This window comes from Leptosomus discolor, chromosome 2 (genome assembly GCF_034619465.1).
Source record: "Leptosomus discolor isolate bLepDis1 chromosome 2, bLepDis1.hap2, whole genome shotgun sequence".
Lineage (NCBI taxonomy): Eukaryota > Metazoa > Chordata > Aves > Leptosomiformes > Leptosomidae > Leptosomus > Leptosomus discolor.
The window spans coordinates 2003668-2030419 of record NC_141392.1 but is presented as its reverse complement, the minus strand read 5'-3'; the positions used below and the strand labels follow the sequence as shown (position 1 = coordinate 2030419).

Here is a 26752-nt window from a genome sequence, read left to right as displayed (position 1 = left end):
TCTCGCGTGGTTTAGCCCAGCACGGCCGCCGTGGCTCAGCACAGCACAGCACAGCATGGCCTTGGCAGCTCGGCTCAGCCCCCTTCAGCAGGGCCTGCCCCAGCCCTGGGAAGAAGCTCCATCCTTCTGGTGCCAGGGCTGAACGTGGTGATCCCAGCAAGTGTCACCCACCCCGGGGCTCCTTCTCCTCCCCTCCTGCCCCATCGCCGCTGGGGAGGGGGCCGTGCCCGGGCTGCCTCGCTGCAGAAGCTGGCATCTTTCTCCCCCCTGCTGCTTTACCCCAGGGGGCAAAACCCCCTGGCTAAGCAGGGAGCACGTTAAATGTGGGGTCAGGAGCTGCGCCCTTTGCCTGAGGGAAGGGCAACCAGGACGTTCACAACCAGCTGTAGCACGGTCCATGGCCAGGACCCCCTGGAACCGCCCCGTCCCCATGCCCACCCAGGAGAGCCCACCCCAGGCACCTTGTTTTGGCCCACGCCGGTGCAGAGGAGGCTTTGGGGTGCCCTGCGCTGGGTGGACCCAGCAGCCGCTCCGTCTTACCCTCAGCCAGAAGGAAGCTGCGTCGCTGCCCGCAGGCTGGAAGCGTAGGGGGGGTCCCTGGGGGGGTCACCGGCCACCTCTGCACCGAGCTGCAGGCAGCAGGGTGCTTTCAGAGGAGCAAGCAGACCCGCGACACCAGGGCTCGTTCCTGCGCTTCAGGCTTGTGCCTGAACGGCTCTGCCAGCTTTTTCTCCGGTCTTGACCACCACCGACCGTCCTGCCCGCTCCAATCCAGCCAGGGCAGTGCCTGTCCTTGTGGTGACCCCGCTCTCCTCCGGTTCCTCTCTTGCCTCCGTACCCCTCAGCGGCCTTGAAAGCCGCTTTCCCAGCTGAACGCCCCTGGGGTAGGAGACACCTCCTGCGTAACCCTGCCACGCAGGCTGTCCCAAGTCCTGCCCCTCGAGCTTGGGAGCAGTTTCCATCAAACACCTACACAAATACCTGCAAAATTTCCTCGTCCCCTTCCCTCCAGCCTCCCTTCGCAGCGATGCCTGCAGGGACTTGGCCGCCGGCACCGCTTTTTCGGTCTCTGGTTCTCTTTGTCCGTGCCCAGGCGTTACCTCGTCCCAGTCCTTTGGCTGCGGGCTGCCAGGGGAAGAAGAGCCTTTTGTCCCCTGCTCCCGCCGAGCTGCTGGCACACAAAGCCCTGGAGAGCGGGGTGGGAAAGGGGCTGGGAGCCCGCGGTCACTCGCCCGTCTCGGACACACCTCGCCGCTGCGAGCAAAGGCCGCGGCACACGAATTAACGAGCACGAAGCGGGTGCCTGGGAACCACCCCAGCTCCAGCCTGCCCCGGAGAGCAGCAGGGAGCAGTCCTGGGGGCTGGCTGAGCCACCAGCGGCACCACACGGCAGGAAAGCGCTCCCAGGGGTCTAGCACCCCTCACCCTTCCCCAAACCCTTTAGCTGCCCACCCGAACCAGCCCAGGAGACAGGTTCCTGGATGGCAGGAGTGGCCAGTGAATTGCTGTTGGGCCTGTAGGGTTGGGCTGACACCTGCCACCAGGGCTACCAGCAACAACTCCCCTCCCAAAGCATCTCCCCCTCCATCCCAGCTTCCGTGCAGGCAGCTCCCCATCCACCCGCTTTGAGCGGCAAAGCTTTGGATGCCTCCTCAGGCCAGAGGGAGAGCCCACTTGGGCTGGGAGAGCCCGTGAGCCACGGCTGGGGGCCCGACAGCAGGGTTTGTGCTCACACAGGGAGACTGCACAACCCCCCAACTCCTCCTTTTGCACCCCGCGTGCTCCCCCATCCTCTCCTCCCAGCCCGCTCCACGAAGAAAAGACCACGAGAGCACAACATCTCCTCTTTTTTCCTTTTTTTTTCTTTTGTACACAAATATATACAGGGTATTATACACATCTCTACACAGACAGTGCCACTCAGAACACACAGCTCGCCGCGGGCAGAGCCCCGACAGCCGCAGAGGCAGCCCCGGGCCACGGCCATACCTAGAGCGACCGGAGCATCCCAGCCCGCCTGCTGGAGCGAGGGCAGGGGTGGGAGGTGGGTGCAAGAATTAAGGAAGCAGGATCAACATCCTACCTGTCCCCCCCCGCCCCCCTGGCCTGGGAAAGGACCAGGAGCTCTCGGCTCCCACGCTCCTTTCAGTTCTAGCCCGTCCCCGGAGGGGACAGGTGACACTCATCGTGCCCCTCCGCACCCACACGTGCTCCAGCCCCGGCTGAGCCCTGGCAGCAGGGGGGGCTGCCCTCCCCCTGCAGCAAAAACACAACAGCTCTTCCCCTCCGTTGTCCCCCCCCCCCTTTTCCTCCAGGCCTGGGATTCCTATAGAGAGGTGTACAAGAAAGGCAGCTACGTCCTCCCCGGAGCAGCCCCCCCCCCCCCCCCCAGCCTGTTCTGTGTGTCCAGCTCCCCTCCTCTAACTGGGGGGCAAGGGGGGGGACAAAAGCCATGGGATGGGACTGCCCTGCCCCAGAGGGGAGCTGGGGCAGGGCTGACGCTTCACTGGTTCAGGTCTATTAAAGTGCTTGGAGCTCCGGGACGAGCAGGGGTGAGCGAAAAGGTGAAGGATTGACTCCTTCCCCCCCCCCCGCCCCCGGCCCCCTCAGACCCCGGAGGGCACGGCCCCAGCGAGCCGGCGCAGCACCCACAGATGACAGGCAACGGGAGGGCGGTAGCATCTGCAATGAGCACCAAAACAGGATGGTGGCGGGGGGGGGGGGGGGGCTGAGGGAAATAAATATAGTTCAATAGCAGGGAGATGTATTATTTTCCTTTACATTTTACACAAGGGGAGGAGGGGAAGCAATCGAGGGCAACTGCTCCTGACCAGAAACCTCACCGCAGAGCGCCTTCCAACAGGGCCAGACCTCCCTGCAAATGCCAGGGGCTCTGGTCCACTTCTCCCATCCATCCTGTCCCCTTACTGCCTCTGGAACAGTTATCACCAGGGAGGGGGGAAGAGCAGAGGTAGGGGAGGAACAACCCCCCCTCTCTCAGGCTGGGTGATGCTGGGGGGAAGCCTACACCCAGGCAGGGCAGGTGAAGAAAGGCAGCACAGCCCCACGAGGCTGTTGTGCTCCTGAAGATGGTGGGCTTGCTCGGAGAGGGCTCCTCTCCCAGATTTTCCCTCCCTCTCCAACCGCCTCAGCTGGGGGAAGACCCTACAGCAGGTCAGGGCAGGCAGCCCATGGGGCCCCGTGGCGATGAGGCAGCGCCAACCCTGCAGGGTGCCAAGGGCCTGCAGTCCGGGACCCCTCCTCCCCTTTCCCTAGCACCCAGAGACCCCCCCAGCCCAGCCCCACCAACCACCCCTGGGCCTGACCCTGCTGTGCAGGCACAGGGCAAAGGGGGTTGTGGTACCATGTGGGGGGGGGGGGGGTCAGGTAGATTTTTTTTGTTTGAAAGGGGAGTAAAATGTGCAAAAAATATGCCACTTAAAACGATGCTGCGATCCCCTGCCTGCCCCCCTCGGGGTGGGGGGGTGGGGGGGGGAGAGGAGGGGACAGGTCTTGGGGGAGAGGCTGCCCGCGCCTCCTCCTGCCCCCAGCGCTCCTCACCCTGCGAGGGGCTGCCCAGCTCACGCCAAACCCGCGCCCCTTCCCCGGGGGGGGATGCCACCTCCTGACCCCAAGGCCAGGCTGTCGCCTTCCCAGTGGAAAGAGAGGGAGGAGGGGGCAGGGGTCTGTATCCCCCCCCTCCCCCACGAGCTGGCTCTCGGCATGTCACGCCCAGTGGGGGCTGCAAGGGGTTCGGAAAGGGCACGAGTGGGCACGGGGAGAAGGGGCAACAGAAGCCAGCCCCTGCTACCTAGGTGGGGCTTCCAATACACTGACTAAAGCTTTTTCTTTATCACCACTTTCCTGTAAATCTAATAAATTAGTGTTTCCCACCAGGAGGATGGGGGACAGGGGGGCCTGCTGAGAAGCCCCCGAAGGTTCCCCTTGTGCCCCTCCCCACACAGCACCCAGCCTTCCTCCTCCCTGCAGGTCCCGAGCACCACCGCGGGGGTCACAGTCCCCCCTCTCCCCCTTCCTCCCCAGCCCCCAGGGTTTGGGAGGGGGGGGGGGGGGTGTGTCTAGGGTTCAAGAAGGTAGCGAGTAAAGAGCATGCCTGCCGAGCTGCCGGGCCGGCGCAGGGGCGGAGGGGCAGGGAGATGGGAGAGCTGGCGGCGGGACCCCTGCCCTCGCCGAAGGCAGCGGCCCCCGGGGGCGGGCAGGCGAGGGCAGCAGCGGCCAGCACCCTCCGGTGCCTCTCCCTGGGTCTCGGTGTGCACAGCCTGCTCTGCTCCCGGGCCTCCTTCCCCTCCCCTCCGCCGAGGGGTCCCTACTGATGGATCTCGTTCTCTATCAGGCTGTCCTCGCACGACTGGAAATCCGTGTCGTTCATGCCGTCTGTGTTGATGAGCTCCTCGTCCTGCGACCCCTGCTCCTCCGACTCCGTCGCTTCGCCCTCCGGCGAGGAATCCTGCAGCACTTGGGCGATGTACTTCTGCTGGGGGGGGGGGGGGAACGCCGCCAGGGACAGGGTGGGCGAGGGGTGGGGAGAGAGCAGAAGACACACGTGAGCCCAAGGGGGCTTTTCGTGGCGGCAGAGCACAACACGTGAAGGCCCAGGTGAGAGGTTGAGCGTGGGGAGACGCTGGGAGGGCGAGGAAGGGTCCAGACTCCGTGGGATGGACTGGGAGAGGGGGTAAAAGCGGGGCTTGGCTCTCTTAAATCGACATCCTGGGATAGGCAGCGCTCCCAGGGAGCCAGGGCTGGAGAAGCATGGGGATTCGTGGCTCTCTGGAGCCCACATGGGCTGGAAGATTGTGCTCCCTTATTTGCCAGTGGATGTGTCCCTCTGAGGCCATGCCTGCCTCTCATGGGGAAATGTCCTTTAGGAGAGATGCCGCTGCCCTTAGGTACATGGGGGACCGGGAAGGAGCCCAGGTGCACGCTCCAGCCCTGCTCTGCCTTGCCCCACCTCTGCAGGCACCCCCTGAAAAGGCTCTGCACAGCCCACGGAAAAACCTCGTGGTGGAAGGAAACAGCTGGAAACAGTGAGCCAGTGAACCAAGGAGAAGTTCAGAAAACCGACTCTGGGATCTCAGAGCGCTGGGCAGGGGAGGGGACTCCCCAAAGCATCTTCGCGGCCTCCAAGGCAAGGCCAAGGGAGACCCCTTTGTGTCGGCCTGGTGGGTGACAGCCTTTGCTGACAGGCAAGTGTGCAAGAAGGGAGACTGACCCGGCTGGATTCAACATCCGAGCCGAGAGAGAGGCAGAAAGTAAGTGTGCAGAGTCTCAGAGGCAGCAGGAAAGGGTTGTGTGTGTGCGTGTGCGGGGTTACACTTCATCACCCAGCTCAGATGAGGGGCGCAGCACCCAACACTTGCCTCCTACCCTCACTGGGAGACTCTAGGTGCTACCTCAGAGACGTGGGGAGCGAGCTACTCGCGTGGGGAGCGAGCTCCCCCTTCCCAAACCCGGGCAAGGAGGGCACCAGGGCACGGAGACGGGGACAAGGACTCACAGCTGATTTGGGAGCTGGCAGACTGGTGGCAGGTCTCCCGTTCTGCCTGTTTTCTATGGCGTCCACCTCCGTGTGGTCGATCTGGAGAGGAAAGGAGAAACTGAGAGACTCCCAGGGCAACACATTCGCTGTCCCACACGCAGGCAGCAGGGACTGTCCCCTCCATGAAGTCAGGGTCGAGAAGGGTCCCAGCACCACCACCCAGCACTCCCCCTCACCTTGTAGTTGTGAGCGCTGAGGTATTTGAAGTGCCCGAAGCAGACGTGACACAGGCAGATCACGATGGTGATCACGAGGACCACAAAAGTGAACATGGAAGTTGGGGCCAGGAACCCTGGGGTGAAGGAAAACCGAAGTGGCAGCATCAGAGGGACCCTGACGGTGCTCCACGGCTGGGGAGCTGCCAGGACCTCAGCCCCACCAGGGAGGTGGTCCTGGAGGAGGCCAGGGGCTGGCAGCCCAGCCCAGCCCTCACCTGTGCGCATGGTGGAGAAGAAGAGAAGCCAGAAGAGGCAGAGAATGGGGGCTGCCACCACCTGGTTCACAGCCCCCGAGTGGATCTTCTTGTCCAGCTTGGCGGGCAGGTAAGCGTAATAGAGGTTGTAGCGGTCCACCAGGTGCTTCAGCAGCATGTACATGAGCCCTGGGAGAAAGGCAGAGCCCAGCAGAGCGGGGAATCAGCCTCTTTCCCAGTCCCTCTGACTGACTGGGAACGTGGCCCCCCACCCTTCCTGCCCCACGGCCTCGGCCGAGGGGGATGACTCACCAAAAGGGACGATGATGGGGCAGGTGATGCTGTACGTCATGACCACGGTGAAGACGCACATCATCCAGGCGTAAGCGGCCCCAAACTGGAACTCGTAGGCCTGGTGCTGCAAGAGGGAAGAGAGAGACACCCCCCCCGGCCCCCTCAGCAGGACCCCGGGAGCTGGGAAGGGTTGTTGTTCCCCCCACCCCCCCCCCCCACCCCAACGCAGCCACGTGGGGTGAGCCCCACGGCGGCGCTTCCACCCCCAGGCGAAGGCCGCCAGCTCCCCCGCCTCAGCCCGGCGCCGTACCCGCTTGACGTTCCTCCGCTCGGCGGCCGAGCGGGCCAGGCAGAGGCGGATCATGTACATGAGCAAGCCGGGGATGCGCAGCAGGTCCATGGCGTTCCCGATGAAGGCGGAGGCGATGACGTAGTTGACGAAGAAGGCCCCGTTGTCCGGCAGGAACACGCACCTGGGGAGGCGGAGCGAGAGCGGGCTGCAGGAGGGGCTCCTCCCCGGCGGGGCAGCAGCCGAGAGCCCCCCAGTACCTTCGGATGCCAACCAGAAGCTCCCACCACGGCCAAGAAGGGCCCCTTCTGCCCCGGCTCCACTTACTCAAATCGCACGGCGGCTTCGGCGAGGAATTTTTTGTCAAACAACCAGCGGAAAAACACGTCCAAGCTGCGGGGGGGGCAGGGGGGAAGGGAGGAAGAAGAAAAGAAGAACGGTCAGGAGCAGCGAAAGACAGACGTGCACACCTGAGTACGTGGAAGCTGCTTGAGGAGGACCCAAGGCTCTGACCACAGGCTGTTCTGCTCCCTCTTGGGATGTGTCGCTAGCAGTTCCGCGAATCGGGACGCCACAAAACAGCGCAGCGCCCAAAAAGGGATGCAAAGCTTCCCCCTCTCACACGTGGTGTTCTCCCTTTGCCTCGATCCTATCAGTACAAGTATTTTCCTCCCCGCTCTGTTTGGCCACAACGTCTAAGCAAGGAACAGGTGAATGACTCTACAGAAGAAACTGGAGGCTACCTCGTACCTAACCAACACAGCCATTAAAAAAATCCCTCAGGAGAAACAAACCCCGTTTTCCTCAATTCTGATTTTTTTTTTTTTTTTTTTAATGTAAAACCACCCAATCCTCTGGCACCTTGGGTACTACTGGAGTACACCGCTCCAGAGGCAACAGCAAGGGGACTGAGTCCTCAGAAGGAAGGAACGTCTGTTGAACAGCATCTGGTCAAAACGCAAACCTTCCGAGGGCATTCCCCTGCCCAGGCTGCAAGGTTATACGCCACAAGGCATGTTCAGTCTGGCTGGGAAATGTTGCTGCAGTCACCCACCGGGATGGAGGGCTGTCCCTCCACCTCGGTCAGAGGGTTTGTCTGTTCTCAGGAGCCGCCTGACTTCACCCCTGAATTTAGGGGGGTGTAGATCCCCCACCCTACAATGTGTAACTTACTCCCTACCACAGTGAGGACCCCCCCCCCATCCCACTCCCACCCCCCAGTTTTCCCTTCCTCGCTCTGATTCCCCTACTGAGCCGCTGCCCAGTGCTGGGAGGCCGGCAGCTGATGCACCGTGGTTTGCCACAGGGCATTCCCGTAACCCCCGCAGGGAGATTTGGGGCTCACCTCCAAACCGACCCTGCTGCAGCCTACACAGAACTATCCCACCCAGCCCAGCAGCGCCACCTCTTCGGTTCTGGCTCAGAATTCACTAGTTTCGGGCAAAATTCAAAGGGCACCCTGAGCAGAGGGGTGGGGAGCGCAGACCTCGAGCAGACTCGTCACGTGCATCCATCCACCGTGTCGATTTTTGCGGCGTTATTCACAACACCACGGCACGCGTCCGTGCGTCTGCAGGCGGGTTCAATAAGCCCCTGGAGATCCAGCCAGGCACGGTCTGGCCCCTCAACCACCACTAAACTACCTTTCCCAGGGGATGGTGGCCAGGGCACTTGCGCAGGAGGGCAAGGCCCTCCCGTAGGAGAACAGCCAGGGGTGCATCTCAACCCTCCCCGTGCTCCAGGTCTCGGCAGTCGCTTTCCCTTCCCACCACCCCCGGCTACCTGCTCAGGCCCAGCGACGGCAGCAGCAAGACCATGAAGATGAGGAAGGTGTAACACTTGTGCATGGTGGTCCTGTTCTCTCCAGACCTGTGGGCAGAGAGGGGGCTGGTTAACATCTCACCGTGGCCCGGCCAGCCCTAGGAGCGCTGTGCCCCTATCGCTTTCTCATCAGAAAGCGCTTCCCAGTGTCTAACCTGAAGCCCACCCTGTCCACTACTGGTATATGAACACGCTCCTTTTTCTCTCCAGGGTGCCTGAGGTCTGTTCTCCAGTCCCAGTTCCTCCCCTCTTGGCTCACAGGCTCTCCCAGCTCTCATATCTTTGGAGGACTCTCTGCCATCACCTCTCTCAGTCTGCAACCCTCAGAGCTGGTGACATCCTCCCCACCAGCCTTTGCAACACAGAGTACGAAACAAAGCTAAACCAAAATTCCTGTGGGGAACGTGCCCCACAAGCAGCACATTTCTGGCACTCTGCACTTCAAACACCTTCCCCACGGCCAGGAGCCACAGCAGCTAAGGAGATTTTCCCTTGGAAAAGCTATGACTTACACACGGGCACAGGCCCACCAGCCCTGCCTGCCCACCTGAGCCAAGGCTTCCCTCACTACCAGCATTTCTCACAGCGTCCAGCCCCAACTCCTCCCAACTTTCTTCTTCTTGCAGACCTACGTCAAGCTCTGCTCAAACCCTGCTGCCTAACGGCTAAGGACTGGCAAGAGAGCTGTCCGTGGCAGACCCCAGGTGTCCCAGAGGTGCAACACACCACATTTGGAGTGGAAGAGAGAAGTTCAAGCGGAAGGCTCCAGCCAGGAGCTTGGAGTGGCCAGGCAGCACGCTGGTACGACCAAGAACAGGCGCTGGCTGTGCTCACCTGGTCCAGTGCGCTTCGAAGAAGGCAGAGTAATACACGATGGTGGGCAGCAGGGCAGAGAAGCACCACAGCAGCAGGGTGGGGAAGAACTGGGTGATGATGGGGTTCTGCAAGGAGGCAGAGACCGCACGTTACACGGCGCGGCCAGCCGCGGGTACAGCTGCCTCGGCTGGTGCTGAGCCCCCAGCCCCGTGGCTGCCACCGCACCCTGGCCAGGCTCAGCACCTCCCTCACGGTCAGGATGACGGGACCTGACCCTCTCCCTCCCCACCCCCTCCCTGGCAGGCGCTGTTGTGCCTCAAGGTGGTTCCCGCGCCACCCATCGCCGCAGCGCTTACGTTGAGGTACTCCACGGGCTTGGTGACGTTGAACTTGTCCATAGTGGTGATGATGATAGCAGGGGTGGTGAGGAAGAAGAGGAGGATGAAGAGGACCACGTTGATCACGAGGCAGCGGATCCACCAGATGAAGCCCCGGATGGAGAGGTGCTCCCTGGGAGAGGGGGTGGGGGGGGGGGTGGAAGGAGGGCATCAGGATGGCTGCATGGGGGAGAAGGGCAGGCCCAGGGCCTTATGTCCACAGCCCAGCCTGGGGGTGCCAGCCCAAGGCTCTCCCCTTCCAAGTCCCATCCCAGAGCTCTAGCTCAGCCAGGCTGGGCCTTCAGCAGGAACAACTCACTCGGTTACCAGACTAGCAGGTGGGGAGGGAGACAGGGAGGGTGCTGCCCCCTCCAGCAGGGCCTGCTGAGCCCCACGGAGCTGCTCACCAGTAGATGTTCTGCGGGTCCGGGGCATAGCTGACAGTCCAGTTGGAGACGTGGAGGGACTCGCTGCAGGAAGAGGCCCTGGGCTCTCCACGGCACGCACAGCCCTGGCACTTACAAGCATTGAAATCTTTGAGGATTCTGGAGGAGAAGAGAAAGAGGGAGATGCTGACACAGAGGGCTGGCAGGGGCGTGCCTTGGCGCTGGCATTCCTCCCATTTAAGGCGAGAGCTGGACAGGTCACCTTCCTGGGGAAGGCAGGACACTTTGCACTCACATGGCTGTGATGGTCTCATTGTGGAAGGTGACAAAGGCCATCCCCAGAGGCTTTTCATTCACCTTCTCCTTCTCCCGCTTGTAGTCATCCTTGAGCTTCTCCTCCAGCTTGGTATAGTACTCGATGGCCTCCACCTGGGCAGGGGGACAGGAGTCAGAGCAGAGACCCAGGGACCCAAGCCCCCGCGTGCCCTCTGCCCAACACCTCCGGCTCTCCCCCGCCGACCTCCTCGCAGCCCCTGATGACACAGCAGCACAGGTGGCCACAGGGCTTGGGGTTGATCATGGACGGGGTGTTCTCCTTGCTCTGCAGGTTGGTGAAGTAGATTCGCCCACGCTCAGCTTTCTTCCTGAAACAGGACAGCAGGAGAGGAGGAAGGAAAGAAAGAGGGCGGCTCAGAAAAGCTCCCGTGGCACCAGACTTGAGGGAGAGCCCGCGGCATCAGCCCACCCTGCCTTCTCTCCCAAACCAGGGGTTACCTCTCCGCGTCCAGGAACATCAGGCGGGCCACATCATAGCAGGGACGGGCCTCCAGGACGGTGCAGTTGGCGTAGGCCTCCCTGGGGACGGGAAGCACCGGCTCATCACACCGGGCACCAAAGGCTGGACCCCCCTCAAGCAAACCCCACGTGCCCAGGGCTTCTCTCCCGCCCTAGGACGAGTGCCACGACGCTTCACTGGGGGCAGCCACTGCATCCTCTGGGCTCTGGCATGAGGATCCTCTTTGGACTTTCGCCCCTCTGACCCCACACCCCCTCTCTGCCTTCGTGGGCCACTGGGCTTGGGGTTGGAAAGAGGCTGAAGGGTTTCCAAAGGGTACAAATAATCTTTCCTGTCCCCAAGGTGCTTCTAAACACGGCCCTTCTAAACATGGCCCTGACTGTGCGTTCACTGAGGTCCTGACAGAAGAGGAGTTTAATTTTTTTGTGAAAAAGAAACATAGAATTTTCTACAAGGACTGTGAGAGCGAGGCAGAAGCAGCAGCACAACATCCCACAGTCGCTGCTTGAGCGTCTCCTGCCTGCATCCCATCTCTGGGCTTGACTACATGCCCTGTCCACAACCTTACCAAGCTGACCCCCTATGGCTCTGCAAGAGGTAGAGCTGGGCATATCCCAAGGCACAAAACCGAGGGCAGTGCACGTTCAGATAAACATTTGTGCAGAGAAATAACAGTGAGACGCCCAAAATAAAAGCGTTCACCGGTTTTGACTGGCTTTCTGCTCTCAATGCGTTATTGCCATCCCAGGTGACACTAGCACTACCCCAGTAAAACACCCCTGTTCCAGCACAGCCTTTCATTAGGGACACAGTCAGACTCACTCAAAATGCTTCTTGATCTTCTCCGGCTCAGCATATTTCGAGATCCCGTTGATGAAGAGAGTTCGCTTAACCTGGAAGGAAGGAATTAAAGAAAGAAGAGGGCAGGTAGGTGTGGGTGGTGTGAGAGACCGGATTGCAGCAAAACCTGCCAAGGCCCGAGTCACCGATGGGAAAGGGCAGCCCCACTGCTTCTAGCACCCAGGGCTCCCCCTCTCCTACGCTTCCACTAGCTGCCGGCATCCCACATCCCGGCGCGCTGGAGACCGACAGGCTGGGGGCTTACACTGCAGCTGCCTGAACAGAAATAGGGGATATCCTTAAGAAAAGGAGGCAAAAAAGCAGCTGAAGCAACCCCTGAGGAAGGCATGGAGTGCCCCCTACATGTTCACCCGGTGCAGGCCAACCCTGTTTCCCTGCAGGCAGGCAGGAGTCGGGAGGAGAGCCGCCTTTGGCCAGGCAGAGTGAGAGACGGGCCAAAACCAGGCAGCTCCAAATGGCTGCGGGAAGCGGGGCGCTCAGCACTTTCTCCAAGGCCACCCGCCTTGACGGGAAGGGCACGGGAAAACGGGCCTGGGAGAGCGGCCAGATCCTGCTCACCAAGTCATCCTCCTTGTAGCGCATCTTGGAGGTGTGCCGGCGCATGCTGTACACCGTCAGCAGCAGGTACAGGAAGGCGAAAGACGTGTGCAGCCACAGCAGGTTATTCCTGTCACAAGCCAGACCACAAAGGTCAGGGCAAGGTCGCCACGACGGGTCTGTGTAGGGTCTGTCAGGCCCCGAAGGCGCCGGGGCCACGAGCGGCATAACCCGTGCGGCACCCGCGTGCCCTACGACCGACTTCCAGGAGCTCAGACTGGAAACGGGAGTGGGGACAGCGGCCTCACAGCAAGGGCAGAAACGCGACCTTCGAGGAGGTGAGGCTCTGCAGCAAGTGGACGTGGACAAAATACCCCTGGAGGGCCTCAGTGGCCCATCCCACCCCTGCCCACACGTACCCAGAATTCAAGTTGGCGATAGTCGTCCTCCCAAAGCTGTAGGCGTTGTTTTCTAGGGAGAAAGAGGCAGACAAGCACGCTCAGTTAGACTGAGGAGTAGCACAGAGCACCACCGGGGTGGGCTACGGCAGGAATCTCACCTGCAGAACATCCCCAAAGCCCAAGCTGCTCCACATGACCCTCTGGATGCACCCCGCTCAAGGTGGGACAGCAGTCCGTGTTAGCCCTGCCCTCCACTGCTCCCCAGGGGTTTGGGACACGGTGTTGAAAGCGGCTCTCCCAGCCCAGCCAAAGGCTCCTGGCTCTTACCTAGCAGGTCCCCTGAGAAGTTGACAGGTAAGACAATGCCCACGGAGAGCACACCCACGGCCACCAGCAGCCCGATGATGTGCCTCTGGAAGGACAGGTAGTGCACCGCGTCCCCCCCGCACTTGTCCCGGATCTCGTCGTCCCTGCCGGGGAGAGAAAAGGCCGTCAGGCAACCTTCTGCGTTCCCTCAAGCGCTGGAGAGAAAAAAAAAAAGAAAAGCACAGGGTCACGGGCTGCCCTCCTGGTTTGAGCCCACGCAGCGCCCCTGCTTCTGCCCCACAGGGCTGTGGCCAGGCCCCGGGGTAGGGAGCCCCAGCACCCAGCCTTGAACCAGCCTAGGCAGAAACCTGCCCGTGCGACGCTTACTGCAGCCCCTGCCCCCCAGGACAGGCGGCCGGACACAGGCAAACCCCACCTCACGCCCTTCCAGGGGGGCCTTGCCTTCCGTGTTGATGCTATCCCACAGCGCTCTGAAGCCGAGAAGGGCTTAGGAGACTACTCCTGAGCATCCTCAGGCTGGCGGTACCTCCCTGCATCCTCCAGCCCCCGCTTTGTAGGCATTCCTTGGACAGAAGTGCCCCTAGCAGGAGGCCCAGAGAGAGAAGAATCTCTGCAGAGCAGCAGACAGTGTTTCTGAGATGGGACCGAGGCAGGGGAGACCTGGGCTAGGTTTTCTCCCATCGCAGACTCGCTGTGTGACCTTAGTTTTGGCTTTAGGACTCCTCATCTAGTCCCATCTCTTTGCTCGTCCTCTCCAGAGGACACGCTTCGCTTGTGTTCTTCAGAGAAGGGGCTGCAGCAAGGACTGACACTTCACACCGCTGTACTGCGCTGGGTGTCCCAACACCCTGCACCACCTCTCCTTCCTCCCCGCGGGGGTTCCCTGTGCGTGTCCTGCAGCACTTACTTTATCCTGAAGATAGCTGTCAGCCAGGAGCAGAAACCCTGTACAGAAAGAAGACAGGAGGGTCTCACGTCACGCTGTGTTCCCTTATCCCTGCTCCCTCCTTCAAAGGCTCAGGACACCAGGCTGCTGTCCTTGCACCTTCACACTTGGCTCAAGGCGAGGGGACAGACCACAAGCCCCCAGACATGCAGAGCCACAGACAGGTCAAGGTGAAGGAGATGACAGGGCTACTCCACGGGGCACAACACAGGCTGGACTCTGCTGTGCTACTGTCCCCTACCAACCGGCAACTCAACCTCCCAGGCAACCCACGGGCTCACAGCTGCCATGGAAGCTCTCCACAGCCTAGGGACACCCAGAAAATTCACCGTACTGGTACTTTAGCCATCATCCTGGACAAGAGGGGCTCTGCAGGGGCTGGGATTGCAGGCTGGGCAGAGCCAGTGCTCCTGAAAGGACACCTAGGGGAGAAATGTCTCCTGGGAGCTTCGATACCCCCCAACCAACACACCCTGTTGTCCAACCGAACTGTGCTTCCCCTTTAGAGAGGAAGACAGCAGTGTGAGGAAGAGCTGGCAGGTATTGCTTGTGATGCTGAGATGACAGGTTGGACAGATGCCTGCTAAGCCACAGGGATGTACAGGCTACTTATTTAAGCACATGTCTAGAAGCCATGTAGTTGTGTCTCCTTGAGCTCTCTCTCACACACACACACACTACAAAGTGTGGGACCTAAGGCCTAGGGAATGGCAAGCAGTGTTTCTTCTGAAGAGCTCCTGGCTCAGACAAGCTGTGGGCCACCAAGGTGTTGGGGACTCTTGCTGCTACTCACGTTGTCCCTCTGGTCGAAGTCCACAGAGCTGGAGACGGAGGTGAGGCGCTCGTAGCGGTCGTGGCTGTCGGAGTGCAGGGCGGAGGCTACGCTACAATGACAAGCGGGAGGGCGAGGGAGAAAGTTAGAAGACGCAAGGGGGCAGCCTGGCCAGGAACCAAGAGCACCCAGAAGATCAGAGGTTAATTCGGGTCAGTTTGCCCCAGGTGAGGTGGAGAGAGAGGCGAAATCAGAGAGTAGAGGCAGCAGTAAGCAGAGACCCCCTCCTCAGGCAGTGCCCTGAGCCTGGCAGCCCCCCACGGGCTTGGCCATGGATGCTACTCGCTCAGCACCTTCCGAGAGGCAACCCCCGTTCTGCAGCAGCCTCTGTGAGGAGGGGCTGGCAGCGGCTGCCGCCGAGGAGAGGCGAGGTCTGGTTAGCACAGGGTTTGGGCAGAGGAGAGAAGGGGGAATCGGAGCGTGCCGCGGCCCCTCTGGCTCTGGTGCGGCAGAGCTGGCAGCAGCTCCCGTCCCGGGGGAGCCTCGCTCGCCAAGAGGAAGGCTGGGAGCCTGGTGGGCTGTATCCCACCAGCCTTCCCTGCCCTTAGTGCCTCAGTGCAGGGAAACCCAGGAGGAGGAACACCACCACAGCTGAGCCCCAGCAGCTGTGCCGCCTGGAAGCCAGGCTCAGCCCAACCTGCTCCACAGCCTCGGCTGGGCCTCCTGCCTGGAAATGCCTCCAGCAGGAGCGGGGCCGACTGCTAGGAGCGAATGATGGCAGGCTGAAGGACAGGAAAGCAAGAGGTGAACATCCCAGACTGCTTTACTCCAGGCAGAGGCAGGAACCTAGATGAAGAACCTGTAGCAGAAGCATCCAAGGCAGACAATAGCCCCCACTACGAATGGGGGCAGAGCGCAGCTGGCAAAGGAGACAGGAAAACAGTCCACAGACCTAAATTAAATAGCACTTGCAAGGTGACAACAGCAGGCCGGGACCTTGGATGTGCAAGAAGAGATATGGCTGATCTGAAGGCTAGAAGCAAAGGAAAAAAAAAAAAAAAATAGATGAAAACATGGTCTCCCTGTGACCAGTACAGGCTCATGGAGGATCAGATGGACAAGAACCCAGAGAGGCAGCTCAGACACAAGTGCTAAAGACAAGGTGGATGATGCCACAGGAAGGAGAACACGCAAAGACCCTCGTGACCCTGCTGAAGGAAAGAGGAAGGGACATATGGCCTCCCTCAGAGCAGAGCAACACCTGCTGAGTCCCTAGCTGGAAGGAACAGAGAGGGGAAAGCAGATTAACTGAAGGTCACGGGAGTACAGCAGGGCAGATCAGAGTGATGTGCCGCCTGGCGACCGCGCAGCCCAGCACCCTGCTCTGCTGGAGGGACAGGGCAAGCTTCGACCAAGCTCTCAGCCTTCCAAGCCCTTTAAAATCCCCGAGGCCTTGCAGCTGCACACAGGCAGCAAGGATGAATTTCTGCTGCCCGCAGCCCCAAGGAGAGCCCAGCACGATGACAGCGCGTGCTTTTGGCTCCTCGGTACTGGAAAAGCAGAGGGCAGAGCAGAAGCAGCACTGGAGGGGGTGACTGAGAAGAGAGTGGTTATGAGATGACCAGGCTAACTCACCTCCATTCATGGGGGTAGAGAGATGATAATCAGGAAGAGAGATGATAATCAGGAAGACTGGGAGTGCTGAGAAGACAGAAGAGGCTAAACCTTGCCAAAGATGGGAAGCTGAAAGGGGAGCTCCCACGGTACCCACGCTCTGCTGGAGGCTTTTTAAAGCAAAGCACTAACAAAGCAAGTTGGTGGAGGCAAAGTTGCCCTAAACAGCAAGAAGATTGAGGTGGGACCCTGCCCGCTGCCTCAGGTTTGGTGCCAGCCCTGCCAGGGAAGGAGAAGGACACGGCGTGGCTAGCCTGAGGCCAAGGGGATCGCGGGCTCCAGCAGGGGAGGCCAGGAGGTGGCAAACCCCTCGGGGCTGTGTGATCCCTGCCCTTCCACACCGAGGTGCGAGCAGGTTGCCACAACCCCCTGGTACAGACCGAGTCGCCAGTCAAGAACACCAATGGCTACCGCAAGCCCTGGCAAGGGGCACAGCAAGGGCACTTGCCCAGTTCTCAGGCAGAGGGACGTGTCAGAGAATGCCACCCTCTCTGCGCCAAGAGCGATTGCTGGGAGCGTGAGGCGACAGACACGTGTCCCTGCGCCACCTCCTGCCACCGCGCCCCAGCACAGAGCACAGCTGCCACGGGAAGGTGCCACCAGCCTTGGGAGGAGCACAGCCAGGACGAGGTTTCCTCGCTGAGCTCCACAGGCTTTTGGAAGCTCCTGGCTACCAACGCTGCCCCAGCTCAAGCAGGAGGTTTGAGGGAGCAGGGGAGGGGGTTGTGTCAGCAGGGAGCTCCAGCAAGCTCAGACGAAGAACGGGAGCAGGAAGAAGCAGCCCCCTGGAGACAAGGATTTGTGAGGATAACTGAGGTGGTCTCCCTGAAAAGCCTCAGAGCACGACAGCTCTGCTACCTCTGCCTTACTCCCCCGGCACGGTGTTAGCAGTGAAACATCGCCAGACACACCTGAAGCAGGGCCAACCACTAGTGAAGCACTCAAGCACGAGCGAGGGGTCCCCTCTGTGCCACGCACCACAGCTACCACCACCTCGGCTGGCACAGCTCTTGACTGCTCCGCTCCTTTGGGAGCAGCTACAGAACCAGGAGCGTTCCTGTAGGCTCTCAAGGCTTCGGAAGCGATGGAGTATGAGAAGCGAGGCTGCAGCTTGCTGCCCCGGCCTCAGACACGTCAGCCCGGCTGCAGCGACCGTGGCAGGCTCTGCATCGCCAGCGGATTGTCTCCTCCGCAGCACACACCACCCCAGCCAGTCAGCGAGGCGTGGGGGATGCTCTTTTCTCAGGCATAAAAGCAGCAAGAAAGAGGAAAGAGCAGGGAGGGAGGGAGGGTCCAGGGCAGCGCTTAGCGGGCAATGCCAGGCCAAGGTGCCAGAGGATGCTCTCGGCAGCGCGAGAGAGAAAGGGCAAAGGCGATGCCTCGCTGGGTGTGCTGCCAGCTGCGGGTAGGTGGCAAGGGACAAAGGGCCAACACTTGCCCTGGTCCTGGTAGCCTCAGGGGGTAAAGGAAAAAAAAAAAAAAAAAGAGAGGTCTTGCAACTACCTGCCAGATCCTCTCTGTGCACCCGCCTGCCCTTGCAGCCGGCGGGGGAGCAGCCCTGGTGGCACCCTGGCACGAGGGGGAGCAGGCAAAGGAGGCTCCCCCGGCACCTGGGTGACCCAAGCGTGCCGTGGGCTCAGGCAACCAGGTTTATTTTCTCCATGGTAAGGCGGAACAGCTGCACACAGGCAGGTAGAGCAGAGTACGTGACCTGCCACCCTCTGCCTCGGTCAGGGCTGGGAACTCCTTGGCACTACTGCCCTTGGGGAGCATTTAAGGGCTACGAGGGGAAAACCAGGCTGCACCCAGCTGTGGTAGTGGCTGACACAAAGGAGAGGGAAAGAGAAGAGCACAAATCTACCGAGAGGTGCAAATCCAAGCCCAAACTCCCAGCCACTTTGATTAGTTCAGAAGCAAGACAGAAAACTGTACGAGAAAAGCAAGAAAGAGAGAAGAAACAAGACCCTGAAAAAATGACATACTATTCCCGCTCCTCTCGCTCCGTCTGCCAGCGTCGGCGCCTGGGGGCACAGAAACACAAAAGGAGAGGTTACAACCACGGGAGGAGGTGCTGGGTCTCCTCCTTGCAGGGAGCTACGCACCCGACAGGGCTCCACGCTGTCCTGAGGAAAATAAACCTGCCCACGGTCACGCTGGAGAAGACTCTCCTTCCAGAGCCCAGTGCCGCCCCAAGGCACAACACCCCGGAGCCCCCGCTGGCCCAGGGGCAGAGTGCTTTTTTTGCCACCTAAAGGGAAGCTGGCTCTACTGGGAAGGTGGCCTTGCTCCATGCCATGGGTGTCCCAGGGGCTCCCGAGGGATGGGGACAGGCAGGACAGCCTGCTGGGGCTGCCCAGCTGCCATCTGAGCTCCCCTTCCACGCCTCTCCTCCCCACCCAGGCATCCCACCTTCCCAAAATGCTCATCCCACCCTGCAGACGGGCCAAGCGGCAGGGGCTCCTCCCTGGGATCCTGGTCCTGGTGATCCATAGCCCTCGCCACAGCCATGCCGTCCCTCCCCTCATGCTTACCAGCTCTCCCTCACCAAACAGCTGGCACCCCTCTGCTCTTCTGCTCCCCCTTCCTCACACCCAAGGTGCTCCAGCATTGCCTCCGAGATGGGCCAGCCCTCTCTCCCCAGTGAAGGCCAGAGCTGTGCAACTCCTGTGGCTACCAGCCAGTGCTGGGGTCCACACAGCTTAACCACGAGGAGCTGTTTCACTCTCCCCAGTGAGGTCTCACCCAGCCACCCCCTGCCTCCCCAGTGAGGTCTCACCCAGCCACCCCCTGCCTCCCCAGTGAGGTCTCACCCAGCCATCCCCTTCTCCTCACTTTCCCCCAAGGCCCCTGCCGATTCCCCCAGCCAGGCCAAGAAAGGAGAAGCAGAGGAGCCACTGGGACATGGCTGCTTATCCAACGCTATCCAGGACCACGTATCTAAACCAGGAAAATTACTGGTTCAGCACTAGACAAAACCAATGCTTACTCTTCCCACTGCCATGCACAGAGTGCTCAAGAACAGCTTGCTTGAATCTCTGTCACCAAAGGAACCAAAGAGGCTGGAGCTCAGCCCCATCCAAGCCTTTGGGCGTGATGCACTCGTGGAGCTGATCAAGGGGAAGAACCACCTACCCCAGCCAGCCTTCAGAGGGAACACTCTGCCTCCAGCACCGGACAAAGCGCCACAGGCACAAGGAACCACCCCTGGAGAGAGGCGGACTACCTGCACACCCCCTCTAGCTTAATCAAAGAGAGTTTCTTGCTCTGCACTGGGAGAAAATAATCATTGTCCTTCCTGCTGCTGACAGCAAAAATGAGAACAGCCTCTCGGTCTGCTGCGGAGCTGCCGTCCCCAGCGGGCCCTGGCTTTTGCCGACAGACACTGGAGCCCATGAATGGATTTGTCAGGAAGGATCCATGCCCAGACCGACTCATCAGCACTCGGGATGTGAGCTAAACTCACCAGAGCACAGCAGTCCTGCGCCTGGAGACGCAGCCTACCGCTTTCAAGTGCTCTTAATGAGAGCTGCAGGCAGCAGAGCCACAGAGACATCTTCAGGAGCTTAACAAAACCTTCGCCGTGGCAGCCCTCACCCTTCCTGGGACCGCTTGCCCCTGCACACCTCTGTCACTGTAGGGACTGTAAGTGATACAGAGCCAGCGGGGACCACTCCCTGTGTTGGGAAAAGGATGCTGTAACAATAAAAAAGCTGGTAAACTGGGATTTTTCCTGTTCCTGGAGCTCAGGGGATACAAGCGGCATGCTTGCCTCTCCTCCCCAGCTGCCTCCAGCACACACAAGGGGATTGATCTCTTCTGCCCCACAGCAAGGGGTACCAGTCACGCCTCTTTTCATGCCCTTCTCCCACACTTACCTGTCAGCATCGGTCACCAGGGCCAGGCGTCCATAATCCCAAGCAACTTTACGCAAAATTGAAAAGACAAACAACAGTGCCTGGAAGAGAGCAAAGGAGGAGCTGTGAGGTGGCCAGCTCCGTCCTTGTCCTCTGCATGCAGAGCCACAGGAACAGGGAGGGTAGGAAGGGACCGGGCTGCTCAGCTAACAGCACCCTGAGGCCACGGGACAGCCTAAGTCCCACGAGATTGTTAAAATCAGACTATCTGGATGGCTGTGGGAGGCAGAGGTCCGGGCTACAACACAGTAGCTAAGTTAGCCACAGGATCAAACGGCCCTCAGGCCTCAAGGAGGTGAGATTATGGCTACAGCATCTGTGGTCCTGCAGTTCCTGAGGAGGAACAACCGAAGCCTTTGGGTGGGTAAAGCTGCAGAGACTTGGGCACCATAAGCAGGAGTTTGGGGATGCAGGACTGACCTAACCTGACCCACGCCCTTAGGAAAATTTCCAACAGCCTTCCAGGGGCTTCGTGCGATGGCACTGGAGTTAAGTCAACCGTGGCTAAGCGACATGATTAGGGCCATGAAGTCAGCCAGCAAAGTCCGGGACGGCATTTGGGGGCCCTCTAACCATTCGACCACAGTCCTCCCTTCGGGGCTAACGAGGGGAAAAGGCGCCGAAGCCACAGCAGGCAGACTTACGAGAAAGCACATGAAGTCGAGGGCGAGGACAGTGGGCACCCCGCCGAAGGGCAGCCCCTGCAGCACAGTGCTGCGGATGCGGGCACTGTAGCAGTAGTCCTTGGTGCTGTTGTTGCATGTGGAGGCTTTGCAGGTGGCCCCTGCTGAGCCCAGGGTGGCGATCACGTAGGGAAGCATCTCTACAGCTTCATCGTCTTCCCTGGGGAAAGAGGAGAAAGGCCTGGTTAGACGCACACCAGCTGGGCGACAGCACAGCCCTCGGCCTTAGGGGCCAACCTTGCCCACGACCTCAGGCTCCTCTGCGCTACAGGATTTCCCTGGGAACTGGTGTCCAGGGATGAGGTCACCTGGAGAAGCCTGCTGAGTCTGGGGGTGCTGGAAGAGCCCGGCTGCTTCAGCAACTGTGGTCCCACCACAGCCCCAGAGCTCCCTTCCTTGTTCCCCCGACTCCCACGCCATTCAGGTGCGCCTCTTTCTCACGGACTACTCCTTTTCCTGAGGACGGAGTGTGTCAGCCCCTTCCCCTCGTCAGGGAGAACGTTTAGGTACAGGAAAGAACAAGAGGGTGGGGTGGTGGGGGCATGAAGTCACGTCTGGATGATGGAAACAAACTGCTACGGGACAGTTGCTGCATCATGATCCCACAATTTCCTCCGCCTGGCTGCGTGCCATTAGCTTTATTAGGCTGAATCACCACCCTCCACTGCAGGCCTCAGTCCCAGGGCACCCATCAAGGGCTGGTGACACCCCCTGCTTGGTTTCTGTCCTTCCTGTGACTTGGATGCATTTAGATGCAGCCACACAAAAGGGCAGGGAAGAGGCTTCTGGCTCTACTACTTAGCTGGTCGAATATTTGATTTATTTCAGTGCCCTCCTTGAATGGCTACAAGACCCGCAGCTGGGCTTGGGTCAGCATCACTGCTTGGACCCGGGGAGATCTTCCTCCTGTGCAGAGCAGCTCCGTGGGAAACACAGAGAGGACGATGCTAGCAATGGATAAGTGCAAACTGAGCATCACAGGAGGGTCTAGAAACAAGGTATTGACAGCCAAAAACACCCCGTGGAACAGGGGAGAGAAGACCCCATGAGCCGCAGAAGGGAGCGGTGACAACAGACCAGAAGATCCACCCAGGCTGCCAATCCCCAAACCACCTCTCTTATCCAGCACCCACCAACGACCCCGAATCCTTCACTCGTCCCACACCCCACGCAGAAGGGCCGGCTGGCACAGCACCACTTCTGGGCAATCCTCAGGGGCTGCTTAGCCCAGCCCAGAAACGCCATCCTGATGGACTGGGCAAAAGAGCCATCGCTCACCCAAAGCACGAGAAAGCCACCACCGCCGCCCTGCGCTGGTTTCAACCTCTTGTCCCAGAGATGCCAGCCCTGCCCTTCTGGTGACGGACGGTGACGTTAGCAGAGAGGTGGCAGCGCTCTCCCCTCCAGCTCACGGATACATCCCGGCAATCTCGTGCCTGGCTGCAGGGATTTGACAGCGTCACCGCACGGCGCTGGCTGGATGATGAGCACCAAACTGTTTGCTGCAGTGTTCTAGAGAGCCTGGCTCCAAAGTGATCCCTCCTGGCTCAGCTGGTACGGATGGACAGCTGCAAACCAGCTGAACCACCGACGGAAGAGGGCACCACGGCGAGGGAAAGCCCAGCTGGGTACAGGCACTGAAGGGGCTCAGCCAAATTGGAAAAGCCAGCAAGCAGCCTTTGAAGAGATATGCAGCGGTACAGGGCTGGAGCAGGGCTGCCGGGAGCAGAATAAGGGAGCAGAAAAGCAGAAGAAAGCGAAGGCACGAGATCATAGCTGGGAACCAACTGGGAAGCCAGGCAGGATAACTTATGCTGGCTGAATTAACGAGAAGCTTGGAAGCTCCAGGGGAAGGATGGGAAGAAACGATGGGATGAGACTCAAAGGAAGGTCACACGCTTTGGAGCATGAATGGTTACGCTCCTCTGTTTTTCCCTCCAAAGTGCCAGTCTAGATGGACTCACTGCAAAGAGAAATACCTCTCATTCCTCTCTTTGGGAATCCTGTAAGCTTTTAGGTTGTAAATGGCATCCTGCAGCAATGAGTTCCAGATACTGAGTAAAAGACTATGATCCCACTGCAGCTCCACAGCCTTCATTTCTCCTTGCACAGTGAGAAAAGGGAAAGAGTAAGAGTCTTTGCTTTTTCTAGACCCAAGCTCACTACTAAGTGCCCTCTCTTCCCCATGACATGAGGGGTCTTCCAGCTCTAACCACTCTCACCACACATCCCCAATACATCCTCTCTTCTGACCCTAAGGCAAGGTGACCAGAACTGCATAGAATATCCTGGGCAGGGCAGTGACCTTCACTGCCAGAACAGCATCCTGGAGCTCTCAGCATCGCTCCTCACGCTACTCCTCGTGCGGGTGAGCGTGATTCGACGGCATCTTTGCGTATTGAGGAAAAGCATCCCCGTAACCACCAGCAACGCTGCTGCCCTGAGCAGCCACAGGAATTTAAAAAGCCAGCCACGTCCCAGAACAAGTCATTCCTTCCCATACACCCATGCTTCCCAGCACCCGCTTCCCCATCGCCTCACACCGCTTTGCTTCATGCTGTGTCACTCCAGTCACTTCGTCTTGACAAATCCAAACGACTCCCGGGGTATCAGCAGATTTTGCCTACTTTGTTAGCTCTTCTGGGTCGTTAACAGCGAAGGGCCTCATCCCTCTGCTTTTCTCACACTGAAGTTGCTCATTCACTCCTAGGCTTTGTTTGTGGACCTTCAACCAGCTTCTGATCCAGGACTCTACACCTCCTCCAGCGGACAGTTTTCTTAACACACTTGTGAGGAATGTCAGAGGTTTTCCGAACACCCAAGCAAGTTACACAAGCTGGTCAAATATTACCTATTATTTTAGCAAAGTACTGAAAGACTTGCAACAGATCAGTGAAGTATGATTTTCTTCTGCAGACACTAAACTGTTTACCTCATCCCTGTATGTTTTATAGCCCCATTTGCCGGTTGCCTTTCTAAGAGAAACGAGGCTCACACACTCACATTGCCCATTACCCTATCATAATCATTATTTATACAAACCATTACGTATTCAAGACACACTTTGCAAGCCTAGGGGTAATTTAAGCCACATTTCACAGAGACAGGTCCCAGAAATGTTTTTGTTTTTTTTTTTTTCCCCCTGAAGCCTAGAGGATAGACTGGAAGGGCCTGGAGATAAACCTTCCTAGCCTCTGCAGGAACCTAGCCAGAACACCCAGTATAGGAAAAGCCACCCAAGGCTTACACTGCCTTTTCATCAGCCCAGCCAGGCGGCACAGCAGCAGGCAGCACCATCTTCAGGTACGCAACCTCCCACCCGGCTGGTAAGCACAAGAAGGGGTTCCTCATGGAGACAGAGGTGCCTCAGGCGCGTGGGAAGGCTGGGGAAGCTTGCAGGGATGTCTGGAGCACTTCTGCCCTGCCAGCTCCCGCAGCTGCGGGCACATCCAGCAGCAGGCTGGAGGCGACCCGCCGTCACATTACTTCAGGTCAGACCCACCAAGGCGCCCAGCTTCTTCTGGGGTTACAACACGAATCGAGCAACTAAGAAAAAGCTCGGTGGCCACCTCTGCAGGCTCGATCAACAGCGCCCGCCCGAGCACCCTTTGTCCACTGACCCTTCCCAGAAGCTTATGGGCTGAGCAGGAGGCTGCTGGCTCTTGCCAGGCACAGCGCAACCCACGGGCCTGGCAATACCTCTGTCCTCACGCTGGGTTGGCACCTTGGCTCCAGACTGCCAGCTCCAGGGGGACCCCCAACCTGGCAGGGCGTGCTGCAACAGGTCCCGTGCTGCAAGGTGCAGCAGGGCTGGTCCTGGAGGCAGCCAACGCTGGGTGCAGTGGCCGAAGCAAAGCACAGGCAGGGGGGAAAGGCTGTGCTGTACCAGGACAGGGTTAAAAGTGCCTTTCCTGGTCCCTCCTTCCCCTTGAGGACTGCAGGCTCCCGCTGGGCCGAGATGCTAACATCAGCAGGAGCTCCTGCAAGAGAGCCAAGGCACAGCCAGTTGGGGGGGGAAGCTGTTGCAAGGGCTGGGGCGGTGGGAACCAGCACGAGGTGTCCAAGCCCTTTCCTGACCGCGAGCACGGCTTCCCACCACAGCACACAGCAGGGCCAAGGGGGCACGAAGAGCAGGACATCAGACGAGGTCCCGTGCAAGCCCCAGAGCCCTCCTCTCCTGCGCTCTGCGCATTTAATGCGGACTTCCTCAAAACAGCAAGGACAGCACAGAACGACTTGCCAAAAGGCATTTTCAGCTCTTATTCAGCAAGACTGGACTCCATCCCCTTCCCTGCGAGCAGCGGGAAAGGGGGGGAGGGAGGCACGGCAGTGCCTCTGCTTCCCCCATCCCAAGAGAAGCCTGCTCCCTGCCCTGCACCACAGCCTCTGCATCCCCGGCAGGACCTGCGTGTCCACACTGCCCCCTGTTTCCCACCCCAGGCGTCGGGAGCAGAGGCATCCCGCTTCCTAGCTGCATCTCTAAAGCACGTCCCGCTGGGTGCTGCGGCGCACGCAGCCCCCAGTCCAGCTCCCACCTGCTCAGCCCTGCGCCAACGCAGCCCTTGGAAGCGCCGCTCCGGAGGGCTTGGAAGACCCAGCGGGGCAGGGGCTCTCCTCGTCTTCCTTGCCTTTGTCCTTGGCCTGCGGGTCAGCACAGCTCAATGGGTTTTCCTCTCGGATGAGCAATCCTGTAGGAGCCAAGCAATCCGCCACGCTCCCATCCGTCCATTGCGAAGGGAAAGAGGGAGGAAGGCAGCACGAGGCTGGGAAAGGTCAGGATGACACACCTTGGCCTTTCCATGGCCGTGCCTCTGCCTGCAGAGCGTGCACCAGGATGCTCACGGAGTCATCTCACAGTCTTGGGCAGGGGGTGACACCCGGCAGAGGCCCGAGGGGTTCTTGCAGGGCAGGGGGCCAGGAGGCGCCCGCCGAGGGGGCTGCCCGCCCCACGCTGAACTCTGCCGTGGCACAGCGTGGCCAGGGCACGCAATAAAAATAGCGCTGCAGGCCCTCCCAAACAGAGCACCTCCCAGTCCCCTTGCCAGAGACACCCTGGAGGCCTCTGCCCCTCGCACCCAGCGCTTGCATCCTCTGCCAGACCCCTGGCACCAGCAGGAAAGGAGACAGACAAAGCACTCGGGCAGGAGCGATGCAGAGGCTGGACGGCCGGATTACAGGCAGACAGACGCACTGACACGGGCAAGGGTCTAGCTGCGCTCTTCTAGCCACACCACTGATGTCAGCCAGGCCGAGACACGCTTGCAGAAAACTATAAATCAATAAAGCGTATGCCTGTGCTTGCAGCCAGAACGACGTCAGCACACGAGCTACGTTCATTTGTTTTCTCACCGGTAAATGTTAATAACCCCATCTGTAATTAGAACAGCAAGATTGTGCTCTGGTGGACACGCATTCATTGATGGAAATGTGACAGTCTCACAACAGGCTGGGGGCACAGAGACAGGCAGCCGGATACCAGCATGTCTGGAGTTAGGATACTAGCCATTTCCAGACTGAAAAAAAAAAAACCCACAACAAAACCACCAAACCAAAACCCACCCAAAATCTGCTAAATCTCTAGGACACGATGTTCAGGGAGACGAGGTGTATTTTGCTTCCTGGACTCAGCAGGTGCTGGGGGCACAGCCTGTACCTTGCAGACCTGCTCCTCTCCGGTTCTCTTGGTCTCCCAAGTAGGTGATCCACGCTGTGATGCCAGGGACCTGAATCTGGAGGACGTGCCACCCTGAGCCCCTGCCTGCCAGGGCAGCACAGCCCCGCCTGCACTGGGCACTTGGGGACCCTCATGCAGCAGCTGGCAGCCAAGGCTGAGGGAGCCTTTTCACCCTCCTCCCCCCCAAAACAGCCACCCAGGTTACCTGCATCTCA

The 26752-nt window shown here is 59.7% G+C and overlaps 1 protein-coding gene across 2 annotated transcripts; it reads right to left on the bottom strand.

Moving 5' to 3' along the window:
• Positions 1 to 4240: 4240 nt before the first annotated feature.
• On the bottom strand, positions 4241 to 21001 carry TMEM63B (transmembrane protein 63B). 2 transcript variants are annotated; one of them, XM_086460537.1, is made up of 23 exons: positions 20825 to 21001; positions 20142 to 20221; positions 18249 to 18287; positions 14614 to 14704; positions 13782 to 13819; positions 12875 to 13017; positions 12566 to 12617; positions 12168 to 12276; positions 11571 to 11641; positions 10727 to 10807; positions 10473 to 10596; positions 10248 to 10381; positions 9974 to 10111; positions 9546 to 9699; positions 9208 to 9314; positions 8335 to 8421; positions 6880 to 6945; positions 6574 to 6736; positions 6282 to 6387; positions 5991 to 6158; positions 5734 to 5849; positions 5516 to 5596; positions 4241 to 4495 (listed from the first exon to the last, which is right to left on the bottom strand). In XM_086460537.1, the coding sequence occupies exons 1-23, from the start codon at positions 20999 to 21001 to the stop codon at positions 4328 to 4330; spliced, it is 2493 nt and encodes an 830-aa protein (XP_086316663.1). In that variant the 3' UTR covers positions 4241 to 4327. The 2 variants fall into 2 exon arrangements, with proteins under 2 accessions (XP_086316663.1, XP_086316664.1); XM_086460538.1 differs by having other exon boundaries at positions 4241 to 4492.
• Positions 21002 to 26752: the final 5751 nt, after the last annotated feature.

Coding starts and splice junctions, on each gene's coding strand:
- TMEM63B (XM_086460537.1), bottom strand. CDS start 21,001: ATGCTTCCCTACGTGATCGCCACCCTGGGCTCAGCAGGGGCCACCTGC. Junction 8,422..9,207: donor TTCGAAGCGCACTGGACCAG/GTGAGCACAGCC, acceptor CTCTGCCCACAG/GTCTGGAGAGAACAGGACCA. Junction 6,159..6,281: donor CCCCATCATCGTCCCTTTTG/GTGAGTCATCCC, acceptor CCTTTCTCCCAG/GGCTCATGTACATGCTGCTG.